General features: G+C 40.3%; 1 protein-coding gene across 6 annotated transcripts in view; it reads left to right on the top strand.

Annotated features, from left to right (window-relative positions):
* RGS6 (regulator of G protein signaling 6) overlaps positions 1-14,470 on the top strand; it is a 246,804-nt gene that overhangs the window by 177,271 nt on the left and 55,063 nt on the right. For all 6 annotated transcript variants that reach the window (XM_036383593.2, XM_036383592.2, XM_036383590.2 and 3 more), the window contains 6 exons: positions 1,888-1,952; positions 4,866-4,942; positions 7,832-7,913; positions 8,420-8,494; positions 9,831-9,929; positions 10,982-11,043. In XM_036383593.2, coding sequence (XP_036239486.1) covers positions 1,888-1,952; positions 4,866-4,942; positions 7,832-7,913; positions 8,420-8,494; positions 9,831-9,929; positions 10,982-11,043 — 460 coding nt within the window. The remainder of the gene's footprint in view (positions 1-1,887; positions 1,953-4,865; positions 4,943-7,831; positions 7,914-8,419; positions 8,495-9,830; positions 9,930-10,981; positions 11,044-14,470) is intronic.

Raw genomic sequence — 14,470 nt, 5'->3', positions numbered from 1 at the left:
TATGAGTTAATAAAGTGCAACATGGTGTTTTAAACATGTGAGTGCCTGCAAACAGGGGTAATACATAAACAAAATATGTCGGTGTTGTTATCTTTAGCTGTCTGCATGCAATATTGCTGTCTCTTCCAGACCTGTGCTGCTTTCACAGTTAAATGATAAAATTAATTGTTGCATCCTGGTGTGGCTTTGGAAGAGGAAGTGTACACATGTGTGCAGTCATAAAACGGGAGCTTCTGGAAGTCCTTCATCTCATAATCTAAGATTGGTTTAGAACTCCTCCCTGAATAATCAGTTTGAGTTTTTTTCTTTCCTGTGCAATAATTATTCATCATTATGGATTCTGGAAATCATTTGCTGGGGTGAAGAAGTAGCCTGCAATGGTGTGTGTCATGTGATAATTCATTTGAAGTCCTCATCTGCAGATGAGCTAGACTTACATGTTTATGCTAGTGAGGGAATGGTTAAGGAGAAAACACAATGCTGTTTTGTATTTGCAAAAAAGATTTCCATATTTTACAGTCACCCTATATTACTGTGTGAACTGTGTCTCATATGTATTCTTTAAATACCAGAAAAATAATGTGAAGAGGGAGGTTCTGGTTTTTTCCTGCAGTATCAGATAAATAATTGGTTTTGGCAGTCAGATTATTAGTCAGTTAGTCAGCACTGCAATGGCATTGAGTGGGGCAGTACACACCAAAATAAAACCCTCTATGAGCTGACCCACAGCTGGACAAGCTTCAGCTGCATTAGCTGAGTTCTGTAGTGACAGATTTTCATCTGTCCCAGAAACCTCTAACATATGCTTATAATCAGACTTTGCATATCAGAGGCCTGTACAGATGGAGTCTTCCCAGGAATTAATCCCAAACTAGCAGTAGACCCAAATAAAGCTGAAATCCCAGGAGCACTTCATACTTTTTTTATTTGCATGTGTCCACTTACAGGAGAGGAACTAACTTGCTAATGGCAGTTCACTGCCTTGCATGAAAAAACACTGTGAGGCAACTGACTTATTTCATTTGGTATCATAAGTGCCTTACAGAAAAAACTGCCCTTGAGATGTGTAAATATAAATGAACTGGTCAGCTCTGGTTACAGTGCATAATACTGGCTCATTATATGAATGTTAAAATTACAGAAACAGCATGGAATAGAATTACATGAGTAGCACTGGTCCTCTATTAAGTTCAGACCTGACTGTATACACAGAGCGTGCTGCGGACCTTGTGTTTCAGCCTTTAATGGAAATGGGGTGCGCTTAGCAGATCCAGGTGGGGTTTTCCCAGAAGGCAGCCTGGGACTGGTTTGGTGGTGTGTGCTGGGCTCATCTTGACCCTCAGAATTCCAAACCATATCAGTTTCAGCAGCCTCTGCCTATAGTGAAATGTGACAAGGCTTCTCTTTACCATTTCAAATGTATAAGAATAAGAGGATGGAGCATATTAAAAAAGGCTCAGATCATGCTTTTAAGATCTGGCCCATATTTCTGTTTTCACTTCAGTATCCTGATTTATTTTTATTTTTTCTTAGCAGAAAAGAAGTGCAGGGATGGTCACTTTGGCATGCATATTCCCAAACTGCTTAGGGAACAGGTTGCTTATACTATATCTTTTACCAGACCCAGAAGCAATTGTGCCTTTCGTGGATATCTTGTTAGGTCCTCGCATCTGCTCCCAGCACTTTTAAATGAGATGTCCCAGATATTTAGGGCCACTGAGATTAGTCGTAAGCAATGTCAGCTGGGTGTCTAGCCCTCTCATTCCTTGACTCATGTTGCTTTCTGATGAAAACAAACTGTCTATAGAATACTTTTTTCCTTCTTTTTTTTAGATCTAGTACTAATAATCTGTCTGTAATTGTTTTCCATTCTGTTTCTCCCTTTAGCCATCTATCTTTGCAAACGGACCATGCAGAACAAAGCTAGGCTGGAGCTGGCGGATTATGAAGCCGTAGGTACACTGCTGCTAGAGTTTAAAGCTGGGGGATGCAGGGATAGCTTTGCTTGCCAACTGAATGCTGCCATTTTGTGCTTTGGGGTCAGCCTTTACTGTATCTTTTCCTTAGTTGTCAGTACTGTGTGAAGGCTGATACGAAGACAGCATCAGGAACAAGACTGATGAATGTCCCTGGCTTTTCTGTGTCCCACATTAAAGCATCTGCTGTATAATGAACCCTTCAAGACTGGAGCAAATTTCACAGAAGTTTCGTTTGGTATCCTGTTTTCAGTTAGGAAATCCTGGTTTATATAGGAGATTTCAGCACAGGAAAATTATAGATTTTCAGGTGTGCCACTGGGCAATTAAATTGTTGATGACACATTTTGTTACAAAAGTTCTCAGACATTAGAATTGGAGCATTTTCTATATGCCATATGAAAAATATCACTGAACTTTATTTAGAGCGTGTTTTCTGATCTGGAATTACTATCAATAAAAACATCTCAAACTTTGGTGTTGGACTGCAGGGTGGAGAGGAGTGGGAAGATGGAGTCAGGAGGGGCAGGGCTGAGTATTTCTTTGAGTACCAGGAGTGTAGTGCTCTGAGCAGCTAAACTTTTCTCTCTGTCATGTTGACTTTCTTCTGTTTACTGGCTCAACAGTGTAATAGCAGGATTTTATACATGAGCTTTTTGTTAGAGGGTTTGTTTACAAAGTTGGACTTACATGGTCATGATTATTACAATGAAAACATCTATGTTGCGTATATTTTAGAGTGGGATTTTTTGGGGGTTTTTTCCCAAGACTGAAGTTTTTCCTTCTTCCTTACCTTCTACATTTTGGAACATTTGTGCATGTGGAGAGATATGCCATTTGGTCGAGTGCAGAGCATGCAAAAATTGCCACTTATCTAGTTCACCCTGGAAATGCATTCCGACTTCCCAAGAGTTCTAATCTCAAACAAGCACAAAGGAAGGAATATAACAACCTGCATGCACTTACATGTCCTTTTGCTGAGTTTTTTCTTCTGCATATTGTTGATTTCATTATTAAAACCATTAAAATTGGTCACATCCAACCAATTAAGCGTAAGTACTCTAAAGATCCACCATAAAGGCACAAAAGGTTGTTCAGTGGTGCACATACTCCCACACACATGCAGTCAGGCTTTGGCTAAGTACTTTTGCACATTGTTGCCTACTGAGAGTAGCAATGCTCCAGTGATGGTAAATAATTAGATCTTGGCAGTATCTCATTTTTCTTGTGAATATTGCATTGCACAATTAGAGGTTACTTCTGCATTCAAAATTTGTTCTCCTAATTGGAGACGTTCAGATAAGAATGGCACCAACTCTTCCTAAGCATTATGGGAGCTGAACAGATGCAGCAAGGGATGTAAGCTCAGCACAAGTGAGATAAACAGGTTTGCAGGAGTGAGAAGCAGTGCTTCTCATACCTTTGGAGATGCAGCATGAGAATGCTTCTCCATAGATACCAGCAGTGACCTGGAGCTTCAAGAGAATAGAATTTCATTTTTAGTTTCTGCTTGCAGCATTTACAGACAGTCCCCCAGCCCACATTCACGCTGATTAGAGCAGGAGTCTTGATGATGTGATTAAGTTTGTATAGTTGCATTCAGGTTTTTTATAATTGGTCAAACATAAGCACAATTCAAATATAGCTTCTATTGGTGATGTTTCATTGGCTTCAGCATATTTACTCCAGAGGGCACATGTGAACATAATTTAAAATAAAATAAAAATAATGAATAAAATACCCACAAAAATTTGTGTTGCAGATAATTACAAGTTGTTTTTTGTAGCCACAGTTAAGGAAATCATCACATTCAGTACAGCTGTAAATCATTTGTTTAACTGTTTTCCTCCATATGTACAGACTGAAGCTGTTACATGGAGTTGGTGGTAAAAGGGCCAAGCTTTATGCCTTTAAACTCTTTGTTATACAAGAGTTTAAAGTAACTAGTAGGAAGATTTTTTCTTGTATGGAATTCATGTGCCTGAAAAAGTTTATTGAAGTAAAGGTGATAAGTATAAAGAGAACAAGAATAGAACTACAAGTGTTTGTTTTCAATGTAAATTTGAAACAGTTAAACCAGCTGTAATGGAGAAGAGTGTCCTGTTAATTGTCTCGAAGTCCTCCTTTTTTTTGGGGGGGGGTATGGAAACGTAACTTCAGGGTGGAATTTAAGCCTGAAATTCCAGCCATGTTCTGAGTTTAACCTCAAGCTGTGATGAAGCCACATCCACATCCAGATGTTCAGATCCCTACACTCCCTGGAATGGGTCTGGACCAGAGCTGTTACTTCAGGTGTAGAGCAAAACTGCATCTGGAGCCATTCTTTGCAGTAACTGTGTTCATTGTTCAGACAAACAAGCTATTTCCTTTTGTGAATCATCCTGGCAATCCCCAGCCTTCAGTACTGTGCAGCTGCATAATGCTCTCAGCAGTGACCAGGACTGAGCAAAGCAGGGGACCTCAGGCTTTGCACCTTCACAAAAGCCTGAAGAGAAGAGAACAGTGCAGAGGGGAGGGAAAGTGAGGATGAGAGGCAAACGTGCAGCTGGCAGCCATCTGCTATCAGAAATGAAAGTCATCAGCTTCACAAAGCTTCTCAGTGTTATCTTTTGGGAACAAGTCCATAATTTTTTTCATACTAGAGCTCAAGCTGTCTTCATCACACTCCATTACTTATCCCTGGCAGGTCCCTTTGGGTTGCAGCCCAAAAAGATGTGTTACAGCCTTGCTTTGCCTGCACTATAGTTCACCTGAAACCAACACTGACTTCCATGTCTTTAGTTTCTCAGTTAAAAAAAAATAAAAAATATCCACCATGCTAAATGTACTCTCAAGCAAATGTTGTAATTACAGAAATTAGTTGTTCTTACAATTTTCATCTTTTGACAGGAAAATTTAGCAAGACTTCAGAGAGCGTTTGCAAGAAAGTGGGAATTCATCTTCATGCAAGCAGAGGCCCAAGTGAAGTGAGTAATCCTGGAGCACTGAATTGCACCAGTATTTAGAGCTGTGAAGGGAAGGGGATTCTGAACAGATAAAACTTCTTTGTCAAAATCTTTACTGTGTCTAAGCTCAGAAGGTGTCGGTGAATTTTAATCACTGGCAGACTAGAAACAGTAGAGAGCCAATTCTGAAGATCTGTGCCAGAAACTGAAAGATGGGTTTAATTATCTGCACATGGAAACACTGGTCTGGAGCTCCTAAGCCTGTATTCACCATGGGACCTTGGGTAATTTGCAAGCCCATTGTGCTTCTACATTTGTGGAGTATTTTTGTTTTGTATGAATGGAAAGAACAGAATTTTTTCATCTGTCTGTGTTACTCTATGCTTGCAGAGTATTTCTGAGTCTAAAAATATTGTCACTTCCATGTGATTATAAGGGTGGTTTTTACAACAGGTATTTCTTCTCATATTCCCTTGTGAAAGCAGTGTGAAGCCTCTTTATATTTTGAGTGTGTTTTCATTACTGCTGGTAAATGGATATGGTCTAGGGTTTGTGTACTATTGTCTACAAACTACTACCTAAAACTCTTGAGTGTCCATTTTGTGCCTGCCATTGTCATTTATAAAATGGAAAGATTGGTGAAGATGACACATGAGAACACCAGTACCGAAATGGTTCCATTGGAAGGAATTTGCACTTTCAGCATTAGATGCTAAAAAGTTACGGAATATGATTTCTTGAAGGTGTGTCTTGAGGTATATGTCTCTATCTTTGATTAACCCTTTGGAATTTTGATAAATTCTTTGCTTAAAAACATTGCAATTATGTACCATTTAAATATATGGTAATTATCTTTTAAACTGCAGGATAATTAAGGGATTTTTTCCAACCAGAATAGCAGTGTTCCATTTGGAAGAGAAAATTAGAACTTAAGATAGCAATTGTACTTTCAGTTACTTAAAGGCTATTGCCAAGATTAAAAAAAAAGTGTAAGTCAAAACAAAAGTCTGCATTCTATCTAAAACATATAATTATCACCTAAGGAAGAAATGTAAATATCAGACTCATTGTGATCACTGTTGGTTATTCATCTTTTCTTCATTCTGTTTTCTTTGAGGCATAAGCATGAACTGGCCACTATCAACTTTTTTGCTGGCGAGTTTCAGCTTCTTGGTCCACAGTTCATGTGATGGTTCAGTCTTCAGGTTTCCAGAAAGGCAGGGTTGGAATTCACATTGTAATTCACATTAACTAAAAGTTTAAGTTAACTAGAAAAGGGAGGGAAAAAATCAAAAATACCTGAAAACATTCCTCCTGCTTACCAAGTTTGCTTTGTTTTTCATGTTTTTGTTTGCACACAGAATTCCCATTGCTATACCCACATTGCTTCAAAAATTGCAGCCATCGAGCATCAAGCTGCTTTGGGTCTTCATAGTTTAAAATGTGAAATACTGAGTTATCAGTAAGTCTGGAGATAGGAGCTGACAATCTGGGTTGAGCACAGTGTCGATGAAGAGAATTCATGAAGCTTCCAAAGAGTCCCTTCAATTTGTGTGTGCTGTAAGATTGGAATAGGCTTCACCTTCCCCCTTGGCCAGGTGTGAAGGACTCACTCAGAAAAGTAGTTTTGGGCTGGGTGTCCTCAGCGCAGTACAGCAGCTGCTCTGGTTTGTGTGGGGACAGAGCTTGTGCCAGAGCTTGTTTCGCATCTCTGCCTTGCAAGGGGGAAATCAGCTAGTGATGCCAAACTGTGGAGAATTTTGCTTTTTTCTGGGGAGGGCTGCTCATAAACTTCAGTTTTTCTCCCCTGATTCCTATCCTCTTGCTACATTTCTAGCACAGACTTAGCCAAGGGGCACTGCCCCTCAAAAACAAAAACAGATGGGAGAGAACCTGGTGGTCAGAAATCACAGCTGGCCTGGGTTTTCTTTCCTAACTGCTTTGATTCTCCTGGTGGCAGCCAGTGGGAACCCAGCACAGGGACACAGAGCTTTATTCAGTCGTGCTCTGAAGTGGAGGCATGGAGGCTGTTCTTCCTTCCATGTGCTTCTTCCAGTCCCTCTGCAGGTAGATCTTGCAAGCTGGTGCTGACTTTGTGCTTATGTGTAAAGCTGAGTGAGGTTCCAGATGTCATTTGCTCACTGCTGCCAAGAATTGCTTTGAACAACCTCTGGTGGCCTTTGGGCTGTGTGCTTTCAGTGAGTTGGTTCACTGACTGCATCAGGGCTGGAATTACAGAGTTCCTGTTGTGCTAGCCCAGTCATGTCTCTCTGGGATGGGTGCTGGTTTGTAGGGCCCATGCAGCAAGCTCACCTTTGGTCACCTGTGCTTTTACCCCTTGCTCTGCCAGCATGGGGGCACACAGGCAGAGGAAGTGTTTGAGTTGAAAGTTCTAAGGAGGATTGGCCACAAGTGCTGCCCATGCTGTTGCTGCTGGAAATGTCTGGGATAGATGCTCCTTTGCAATCTGTATTCATTGAGTGGTGCTGCTGGGGCATTTAGGTGCAATGGATTCTCCTGATGGGGACCTCAGTTCAGCATCAGCCAGGATCCTCACCTGGAGCAAACAGGTCCTGGGGGTCTCCTGACACAGATAAAACTACAAACTTTCCCAGCCTGTCAAGTCAGAGTACAGGAACAGGGTAGCAGGAAAGGTTTTCCTCATCAGATGAAAAACACCTGTTAAATTTTTCCACATTAATAGGAAAATCTTTTTTTACCCAAGTTGGAGTAAACATCAGTGTTATTTTGTTCATGGCATGTGCCCGTGCAAGTGCAACATCACTGTACAAAAAAAGTTGATTTCTGAAATTTTTTGTCTTGGGGTTAAGAACCACAGCTAGGAACTATATCAGAGAAGAAAGCGTGGCTTGTACATTGACTCATACTCACTTATGCTTTTGTTTTCAGAATCGACAGAAAAAAGGATAAAACAGAAAGAAAGATTTTGGACAGCCAGGAAAGAGCATTCTGGGATGTGCACAGGCCTGTGGTAAAACTATTTTTGAATGAAGAGACTTTCCAGGTTTTGATAGGAAAAGTTTTACTACTAGTAAATGCTTTATGCACAAAAACGTTGCCCTTACAGTCCCCTTATTGATTTTCCTTGCAGTTCACAATGCACCAAGTGTCTGCTAGATTATGTGAGACATTCTGGACTTCTGTACCTATGGAACTGTTGATTTGGAAATATGCGAAAAATACAAACTTTGGAAAATTATTTACTGGGCTTATGAAAGAAAAGCAGCTTACTCAGTTTGTCTCAGACTTCGTAGCAAAAGCTCCCCACTGTTAGCTATTTCCTTTTGGTGACAAAGTTAGGAGTAAGTGGATTGAATGCTGACATGGCATCCTTGGGTATATGCAGTCTCTTGTTTAGCAAGAGTAACACAAACCTCAAGAAAGAGTTTTGGACAAGATCTAATTGTATATTTTATAAAGATAAGGTAAGATGAAGATTCTTAACAGAGGAATAACACAGTTACCAACTCTTTTCAGCCAGGCTGTGTGAACACCACAGAAATGGACATTAGAAAGTGTCGCCGTATGAAAAACCCACAAAAAGTGAAAAAGGTCAGTTTAGTTCCTCATTTTCGTTTTTTCTTGTTTGGAGTTAGTTTGGTTCACTGTTTTTGTTTTCTTTTAATGTAAATCATACTTGACACCTACTGTATATGAGACTTACCCAAGAGGAGCAAAAAAAACAGTGTTTTGATAATACAAGTTATGTTTTGTTCTCCTTGGTGAATTTATTATTTCAGTTTTACCAGCATAGTTGTACTGACTTGATGGGTGATGAGTAGAGCTGAGAAGGGCATTAAGGATCTCTGTGTCCCAAATGTCTGATGGCTCTGCCTTCCCATAAAATTAAAAGGAATTGGCAAAAATACCTAGGTCTCTTTTAAAGAAATTTTCTGGGCACAGATAATGAGATGTTTACCTGCCTTAATCATTTCAAAGACTGGATCATTAGTAACTTGGGTGTCTTTGACTTCCAGCAAGTTTGAGCTCTTCTATGTATATGAATTCATAGAATCAATTAGATTGAAGAAAGCCATTAAGATCAGTGACTCAAAACCTTAACCTAACCAAGTCCTTCACTAAACCATGTTCCTATCTTTTAAATAGTTTCAAGAATGATGACTCAACAACTTCTTTGGGCAGCCTTGTTCCAGTGCTTGATAACCATTTCAGAGAAGAATTTTTGCCTAATATCTAAGCCTCTCTTGGCACAGCTTCAGGCTGTTTCTTCTTATCACTTGTTATGGTTTTGGACAGAAGACTGGACTCCTGAATTTCCATAAGTAGTTAAACTGCAGCAGAGCTATTCACATGTCTATTAGAAATTTTACTGAAAAGCAAAAGCACTAAATGAAAGGGCAAATGGTATTACTTTCAGTGCAGGTGTCTGTCCTGAAAATGAATGGCTACAGGTCAGTCTCCAGGTTTTTGTTTAGAGAAGTTCATGTGACCTATTGACTTGACCTGGTTAAGCACTTTCTTCAATATATAGTTTTACATCAAGAAATTAAATCAAGTGAAAGACAGTGGCATAGAATTCGGTTCTAGTATTTTCCTTTACTACTTGATTCACCCCAGTGACAGCTCCCAGTGTTCATCCTGCAAGTGTTAGTGCGCACAGCCTTCAGAGCTCCTAAAAATTATCATCTGCGTTTAAACATTTAAAACAAACTCTTCTCTTAACACACCTACAGGCCTTCCAAGTGCAGGCATCAGCAAGAATGGTCTGATCTGTAAATTTTGCTTGGGGCTGAATAATTACCTGTGTGGATATAAACAGTAGGAAATTGCTGGCTTGTTACCTTACTGCTTTTCATACTGCACCGTTCCTCATTGTGTAGCAGAAAAATGCTATAACCCCTTTGGTTTGTTCCTTGGTTCCTCACAGTCAGTGTATGGGGTTACAGAGGAGTCTCAGCCCCAAAGCCCCGTACACCTGCCCTCCCAACCGGTGCGCAAAACGACAAAAGAGGATTTCCGGAAGCAGGTAAGTAGGTGGCTGTATGGCAACTCTTCTGAGAACTGCTCCCAGAAAAAAAGCCTAGAAAGGTACTGAGATACCAGCAAAACCAGTTCTATGCTTTACGTGTCCTTGATCCTCACATACTTATCCTTAATTCTCACTTATGTTAAGTGTTAAAAGTATTCTTTGAGCAGTGTGGTTGTATGGTGATATGTATTGTGAGTGACACTGACCTTTGAAACTACTTTTATTGTCTGTGGACCAGACACAGACAATAAGGCAATAATTCCAGTTCATTGAGGATGTCTAAAAAGTGGACAGTGACAAAGGCCAGTGTAGCTGGGCACAGGCTTGGGATGAGTGATGAAGAAAGACATTGTTCAATGCATGACTGTTAGACTGTACAGTCAGTGCTTTTAGGAAACTAGGAAAAAGTTATTTGGACAATCATGCCAAGGAATGACTAGCCAACTCACACATCCTTGCACTGGCATGAAGAGCTCTCTCTCAAAATTATTTTGATGCAATAAGCAGCCCTCACTGAAAGACAAACAGGAATCACTGGATCAGCATTTTACTAATGCATCTTTAAACAAGTTTCTTAGGCAACCAGTTTTTGGGTGGTCTTCTGAGCTAAGCCTGGATGCTAGATTTCTTGAGCTTTTTTATCACAGGTTGAAGAACTGGTTCTTAGCAGAATGAAAGTGTGCTGTAAGATGTTACTGTTCTTGTGATGCCAGTCAGTAAGAGGAATGGGAGAGCAGAGTGTGTTTGCAAAAAGGAGATCATATAGTAGTCATATACTTCCCTGAGTAGTCTAGGAACCTTAGCCCCAAATATGTGTCTTTTCTACTTTCAGTTATGTCTTCTGAAGCTTCCCCTAGGGCTTTGCCTTTGGCAAGGGAGCCTGCTATTGGAAGCAGTTAATAAGCTTCTGATACCTAGGGAAGGGTCCCATTTCCTTCTGAATTACTTTCAAGCTGTTTGGAAAGAGAAATCAATAGTGTGTTGGGATATTGTCAGTGCATGCTGCAGAACTCATAAATTGTTAATGTCCTTGTCATCTCTCTCCTCAGATAACTTTTCTGAACATGCAGATAGAGAGACATTGTTTAAAGATGTCCAAAGTAGCAGAAAGGTGAGTGTCCCCATTTTGATGATTTCCCATTCTCCTCATCTCCAGTTTGGCATTTCTAGAAACAGAGCAGGCAGCAAAGTGCAAAGGCTTGACCCCCTTTCTGTGCATCAATCCTTTCCCCTCCTTGACCAGCTGTGCTGCCTGGCTGCTGGCACTCCTGTACTCACTCTTCTGCCACTGAGCAAAAATAGGTGGGAAATGAGGACCTGTAATCTGCAAAATAAAAGAAGAATTCATAAAAGAAAAAACCCGTGTGTGACTTGTTTCCCACCCCTTCACTACCCTGTGGTTTATTTTTAGAAAAGTCATTTGTGTCTCAATTTGAAAATAGCCTTTTTTTCCCCTTTTTGGCTGAATTCTCAGTGCTTATATCTTGTTAGTCTGGCACAGCTGTGGGGAAGGAGCTGTGTTTGCATTCGTTGCACATGGTGTTCACATCTCTGTTCCTACTGGGGTTGTAGGACCAGTTCCTGCTCCCACTTACATGTATATGAAACCCTTAGAGAAGTACTGGTGTTGTATCTGGACTACTCAAGGCAGTGTTTCAAGGAGTGGATTTCTAAGAAGCAAATCAAGGCACAATTTGACTTGCAGAATATTTCATTTTGGTAGAAAAGTATGAATAGGTGAAGAACAAGCTCAAATTTAATTGAGTATGACAGCTCATTTACTTAGGTACTTGTAAGTTATGTGCATTTGCAGGGTAGTCACTGAGATAAAGGTAGGGGTAGCCATGCTCTTCAGTGATATCATTTTTAGAGCAAAACTGTGTTGAACATGAAGGATAGGATAAGGGCTGGTTCCTTCTAGAGAAATAATAGAGGAGTTTTTATTTCAGCAAAGCAAAATGGGAATACCCCATGAAATGTGCTTTGCAGTGCCTGCATCTGTAGTTAGCATGCATGTACTAAAGCAGGTAAATTAAATGGTGAGAGGCCCGATGTAAGTTCTTATTGGCTCATCAAGTTTAGCAATTAAAATGAAAATGTATCCAATTAAAGCGAAAATATTCAGAGGTTCCCTGAAATCCTACGTGCAATACATTGTATGATTAAAATGAGCCCATTTATATTTATGTTTTGGGCTTTTGGATCTTTTCAGTTAAGAACATGTACTTTAAAAACAAAGAAGTTATTGTACTGAATTTATTTACAATGACCTTAATATACTGAGACATTAATAATTTTCCTGGTTTGAAAGGGTTTCTTTTTTTTTTTCTTTTTTAATTGCTCTCAAGTTGGAGAAGAAAATGTTGCTATCAAAACCTGTGCAAAATAATAACCAGGAGAAAAGCAAATAAAATGAGAGCAGTCAAATTACATCAAGTCCATCCCCTGGCCCTGCACAGGAGAGAGAGCCCCAAGAATCACACCATGTGCCTGAGAGCATTGACCAAACACTTATTGAACTCTGGCAGGATTAGTGCCAGGACTGCTTCCCTGGGGAGGCTGTTCCAGAGCCCAGACATCCTCTGGGTGTAGAACCTTATATTTCTAAATCATTATTAATAATTATAAAGAATGAAAATTATGGTTGTGATCTCTATTTATGAGGAGGTGTTTGGTCGTGTGATGACTTTGAATATTGATTTGAATATTGGCAATATTGATTTAAGAGTCCCGGGACTTGATGTGGAGAGTGGTGGGAAGTGCAGCCTGGATGTGGAGCATTGCAGAGCAGGTAGGAGGGAAGCAGAGAAGCTGATGGGTCCACTGGCTTTGCAGGGATAGGGACTGGTGAGGAGGAATGAACACGGGTGACCTGACTTGCACAATTGCCTGAAAAAATACCTGTGCAGCCTTGAAAACCCCCTAAAAACATTGATTTCAAGCACTAGGAACAAATTTCCTGCATAAGGAGATGCTATTATTATCAAATCAATTTTCAGGCTGGACCCTGCTCTTGGGACAGTTTAGGTGACAATGTGGCAGATCAGAGTACAGGAAATGACTTCTTGGCATCAACAGTCAAGCCTGACAGTGACACCACCTGCCAATTTTTCAGTATAGCACAAAGGCACTTTCAGAGAGGATGAGGGAAGTAAAAAGGAACAAATAAACCAGGAAGCACTAGGTCAAACAAGTTATAGGAACAAGATATAAATTGTTTCAATAGTAATAGATCAATTGTATTTATTTTACATTAATTCACACTATTCTTGGGATAGCCTTTGTCTGTCAGTAGAGGAAGGCTCTCCAAAGGGTATCTCCAGCTTCTGTGAGATAAATGCTCGCTGCTAAAGATTTTCTTCCCCTTCCTCCCTGTTCTGCTTCCAGGAGTAGATCTGTACCAACTGTGGGAACAGGCATCCCTCAGCTGCTCCACATACATTGGAAAGTGTCTTTCTTCCGAATCCTTTCTCCCCACTTGGGACCTGTGCACTGTCAGTTTTAACCACTGAGCTTTGAGAACTACTGAGCAAAACTATCAATATATTCTACCTATTGTTTTCCCTGACTGCATTGTGCAGTGTTAGTACAATTTCATTAGAAATGGCATCACCGAAATGCCTGGGGAAAAATGAGCATCTTCCTACCAGAAGCAATCTCAGTTCCCTAGATGAAAATTTGTGCTATTCTTTCAGCTTCTCATCAAAGTTCCTGTGAAGGCTCAGCAGGCCCCCTTGATTGAGAGGCAGTTGGGTTCTCAAGGCAAGCTCCACACCCTTCAGTCAACTGTTCCTACCACCTCTTCTACGGGCTATTCAGTTTATCACCCAAAAGGCCAGGTTTGCATTTTGACAAAAATGCTTTTCCTTAGGAGTGCCCTGCCTCTAGCCTCCTGTAGACAATGAGGCAATGATTCTGCTGCTGCCATTATACTGAATCAGCAAAATGTACTTAGAAATTCCCCCTTGTTTCATTTTTGTTTTTTCTCCCTTTCTTTTTTGCTAGTACTTGTACTGGCACCTCTGATGCCTTCTTATTATTTTATTAGAAGCAATTCAGGTTTCACAGCAGATATCTCCTGATTGATCCTTTTTGGCTTTCTTTTCGGCTTTCTTTTCTTTTTTAACCAACCCTCTCTTTCATTGATGTCTAAGGGACTGCTGCTGCTCTGTGAAATTGGACGCTGCTCCCTCCTCCAACCCTTGACCCACAGCAGTCATGAAATGTAATTAATGAAATGAGATGAGACAGCCCCGAGTGCCCTAAGGGGCAATGGGAACCTGCTGTCGATTACAAAAGTGTATGATTTTAATGCCTCATGATAAGAGCTAGGACAAACAAAAAGAAATAATTACTATAGAGCAGTTCAGGGAAACTTTCTGCCTTTTATGACCCTTTGTTTGCAGGGTTTTTTCATTTGCCTGCCTTTTTGAGATGTGAAGGACCAGAGGTAAAGTTTAGCGTGGACAATCACAGTGCAAGTACATTGGTTGTTCAGTATGATGAGACATAATGAACTTAGTTAATTACTTGGCAGA

Source organism: Molothrus ater, chromosome 6 (genome assembly GCF_012460135.2).
Source record: "Molothrus ater isolate BHLD 08-10-18 breed brown headed cowbird chromosome 6, BPBGC_Mater_1.1, whole genome shotgun sequence".
Lineage (NCBI taxonomy): Eukaryota > Metazoa > Chordata > Aves > Passeriformes > Icteridae > Molothrus > Molothrus ater.
This window is presented reverse-complemented; position numbering and strand designations above follow the sequence as displayed.